Here is a 4,435-nt window from a genome sequence, read left to right as displayed (position 1 = left end):
TTAAAAAGTTCAATGATGGAGTGTGGCTTAAGTTACATAATTTCAAAGTCATGATTCTTTTGAGTTCTTGATTTCAGCCAACGTGAATCAATCGAGACTTCTAACTACCATAACGTTTGACTCGGGATACCACAAGTATATTCTAAAATCGTGTAGGAATATACTAACAAATGAATTCTAGAAAATTGTGGTGGATTTTTTATAAGAGCTCAAACACCTTGTTGTAGCAACCGTGTGTTTACATAATTTTATGAAACATCATGTCATTGACGATCGTGGGATGACAATAGTGAAGATAAAGACGACCACTATGGTAAGGATGATAATTTGAAACTGCTTCACGGTAACTGAACCAAATTGCCCTATTATGATTATAAGAAATCGAACGGGGATTGACGGGGATGATATTTGTGTCTTCCGCCCCGATCTCACCTCGATTCTGTCATGAACACTATAAACACAATTAAATATATAAAATCATCTATATATTTATTTATTCATAATATATTATAAAATTTGTAAGTTTATTTTTTATAATAATATAAAATTTAAATATATTATAATATATATTATATTAAAAATTCTGTTTATATAATTTTTTTTATATTTTATAAATGATGTCTCACGGAAATTTTCTGAAACCAATGGGACTAAGATATATTAAAATTCTCTTATAAAAATGGGATGAAATGGTAAATGCATTCCCCATCCCATTGTAATCTCTACACTCTAGTAGTGAAGATATTGATTGCAATTATGATGACACGACGAAGAGAACTATATTTTGTAAAAAGACATCTATGGTGACAAAGGAGAGGAAATGAGTATATTTTGAGATTTATTTTAGCATTAGTGGCTACTTATTAGAATAAACAACTTAGTAATATTGCTATTGTAATGTGTTTTGACGAGTTTTTATTTTATTTTTATACAATATAAAAAATATTGAATCCTAGTTACTATTGATAATTGGTCAACATACTTTTATATATATATATATTAATATAAAGAATATTTTTTTAAAAAATTAGTAAACTATTTTGATATTATATATTTTGAACTCTGTTTATTTATGTTTTTTTTAGAATTTTTTTTGTTGAGGTTTTGTTTAAAAAGTATTGTTGAATGAAAAAATAATTTATTTAAAATTTCAATTTGTTAAATTAGTATAATGTATTTTATATTTAAAATTTATTTTTTAAAAAATAAATAATATTTTAGTATTTTAATTAATAAAATAAATAATATATATATATATATATATATAAAAATAGTAAAATCCCACCAAATTCTAAAAAAAAATACATTAAACTAATTCTCAGGCTTTGTTTGAGAAAGTGATTTTTGATTTTTTTTATTTATTTATTTATTTATTTTTTCTTTCTCTAAACCTAACCGTCATTTAATCAATTTAATAGAAGAGAGAATTTTCTTGTTCTAAATCATTATTCTTAATCGAAATACCCAAATCATCGTTAAATTAACTTTAAAAAAATAAGAATGTAAAAATTAAAATGTAAGAATATTTTAACATAAAAAAACTAGTTTTTAAAATTATTTATCAAATAAAATTTTTATGATAAAAAAACTACCTCCTAAAATAAGGCCGAAAATCTTATTGAATGATTATGATTTTTATTTTTTAAATCTAATAAGAATCAAATATTATTTTATACGCTTTTTTATTAATTAATTATATTTTAAAATTAATTAATTAAAATATTAAATAAATTAATTAAAATATTAAATAAATTATCTTATCATTAATATTTTATATATTAATAATACTACTCCTTATATTTTATTTATTTATAAAAATTACTTATAGATCATGGAAACTAAAAACTCGCCTGACCAATAGGAAGCCAGTATCCCTACTTCACGATCCGGATGAAAAACATCTCAGCCACTCAAATCAGATGAGAAAACACACAATCATCATCATTTAACCGTACGATATTTACAAAGAAAAAGTCAAAATCACTGCCCCTTTAACCGCCCTTAGTGAGTTATAAATACCAAGATCCCTCTTCTTCCTCTTCACCAATTCCCTTGTTTTTCAGATCTTCCTTTCTCAAGTAAATCTCTTTTCGATCTTTTGAGGTACGCTTCTCTCTCTCTCCTTGTCTTTTCTATGTTTAAATTTCAATTGTTCCTGTTCTTGTTTGTTCATAATCAAGATTTCTCTATAGTCCGACCCTTGCATCTGTTCGTGAATAACTAGGGTTTGTGTTTTTTTTATTCTTTCCTTTCCAAATAATAGGAACCTAGGAGACTATACATTTGATATTTAGGGCGTATTGATTGTTTCTTGTTAGGATTTAGGAATGAGGGTTTTCTTTTATATGCAAACTGTAATCAAGGGTATGTTAATTAGCTAATTGTTGGATTTAATTATCTTGTTTTCTAGATGGCTCGTACCAAGCAAACTGCTCGTAAGTCAACCGGTGGTAAGGCTCCAAGGAAGCAGCTCGCAACAAAGGTTTGAGAAATCTCCGTTTTAGTTTTAATTCATCGTTATAGGGTTTGTACCATGAAAACCCTAATTTTAAACTGTTGATGTTTCAGGCTGCTCGTAAGTCTGCCCCAACTACTGGAGGTGTGAAGAAGCCTCACAGATACAGACCCGGAACCGTCGCCCTTCGGTTTGTTCTATGAAAACCCTAATTTTACAAATCTTGTTTGTTTTGGCTTTGTGGGTTAATTTAAGGTTTATGTTTGCAGTGAAATTCGTAAGTATCAGAAAAGTACTGAGCTCCTGATCAGGAAGTTGCCATTCCAGAGGCTTGTTCGTGAAATTGCCCAGGACTTTAAGGTAACAGAATTTGGATAATATTGAAATCAAATCTTAATTGGGGTATTGATTTAAGAGAGGATAATCAAATCTTGTTTTTTCAGACTGATTTGAGGTTCCAGAGCCATGCTGTTCTGGCTCTTCAAGAGGCTGCTGAAGCTTACCTAGTTGGGTTGTTTGAAGACACTAATCTCTGCGCCATTCATGCCAAGCGAGTGACCATCATGCCCAAAGACATCCAGCTTGCCAGAAGAATCAGGGGTGAAAGGGCTTAGAGAGGGTTGTTTTTACATTTGTTTTTCTTTAAATGTTTACAGTCATAGTTTAGGAGGAAATCGAAAACTTTATTAGTAGGATGAATGTTGACTGATGATGGTCTGGATCTATTTTCTTTTGGCTTAACTCAATTGTGATGAACATGTCATTTTGTTGCTTTTTAAGCTAGTTTGGCTATTATACATATCGTCTTAATTCAATTGTTGGCTATTATACCATTCATGCCATAACTTGTTTTTCCCTTTTGGCCTTGGATCATTTGTGGTTTAAGGCTCTGATACATCCACTTTTGGTCACATTCAATCTAGGATTGGATACAAGTTAGAATTCAAGTAATTGAATAAATTAATCTCAAATTCCGAGAAATATTTATTCAAATAAATTAATCATATATAGGGGTTGTTGAATTAAGTTTATTGTGTTTGAGTTTTAAAGTATGCAGGATGGGTTGTACACCAAAATCTTGCAAGTAATATCTGGCATTGGTTGGTTATATAGCCCTGGTTGAAAATTAAAATGGATATAGGTTCCTAAAAACTCAGTCAACGTATTCAACTGGAATTGGGTGGAAATAAGTGATTTGGTTCAAACCTAGAACTGGGTCAAAATCTATGTAACTGTTGAGGTAAAATTTATGTCAAAATGAATTGGGATTTGGGATAAAATATGTTCAATTATGCAGATTGAACTCATGTAATATTACAGAATGTCTAAATATATTAATGTACTTTAAATAATATTATATTTAAACATATGAACTTGTTAATATATATTATATTTTAAAAAAATATATATTTAAAAAAATGACATGTCATCACTTAATTGATAAAATAAACTCAATATAATCTAAATAGATTGAACTCAATTTTTGCATGTCAATATAATCTAATTGTTTTTCTTTCTTAATTAAATTTAAATATTTTTTTTATTCATTATTTTTCATTTATTATATCTTTTTAATTATTTTATTAATTATCTCTCATCAATTTTTTAATACATTAATATAAAATTATTATATTAATAATAAAGCATAAATTTAAATATATCTTTCACTTCTTACTTTTTACACCACACAAATATAAAAGGTCATACACATCATAAATTTATTATATAATAAAAGTAAAAATGATAAAATTTAAATTATGGAAGTTTTATAATAGATATAAATAATATTATTTTTTAAATCACTATAAAATAATTTTATAATATATAATTTTACGTTATATATTTAAATTTTGCTTTTTAAATATGAATATAAATAATTTTTTTATATATATATTTTCTTATATCATGAGAAATGATTAGGTGAGGAAATTTGGTGAGAGAATTTAGTGAGAGAATTTGGTGAGGGAATGACTTGGCATA

At 26.9% G+C, this 4,435-nt stretch overlaps 1 protein-coding gene across 1 annotated transcript; it reads left to right on the top strand.

Annotated features, from left to right (window-relative positions):
- The first annotated feature begins 2,018 nt into the window (after positions 1-2,018).
- LOC124923748 (histone H3.3) lies at positions 2,019-3,256 on the top strand. Its single transcript, XM_047463715.1, has 5 exons — positions 2,019-2,103; positions 2,411-2,482; positions 2,569-2,645; positions 2,725-2,815; positions 2,899-3,256. Exons 2-5 carry the CDS (start codon positions 2,411-2,413, stop codon positions 3,067-3,069), a joined length of 411 nt encoding a protein of 136 aa, XP_047319671.1. The 5' UTR covers positions 2,019-2,103; the 3' UTR covers positions 3,070-3,256.
- Positions 3,257-4,435: the final 1,179 nt, after the last annotated feature.

This window comes from Impatiens glandulifera, chromosome 2, assembly GCF_907164915.1.
Source record: "Impatiens glandulifera chromosome 2, dImpGla2.1, whole genome shotgun sequence".
In the NCBI taxonomy this organism is placed as follows: domain Eukaryota; kingdom Viridiplantae; phylum Streptophyta; class Magnoliopsida; order Ericales; family Balsaminaceae; genus Impatiens; species Impatiens glandulifera.
This window is presented reverse-complemented; position numbering and strand designations above follow the sequence as displayed.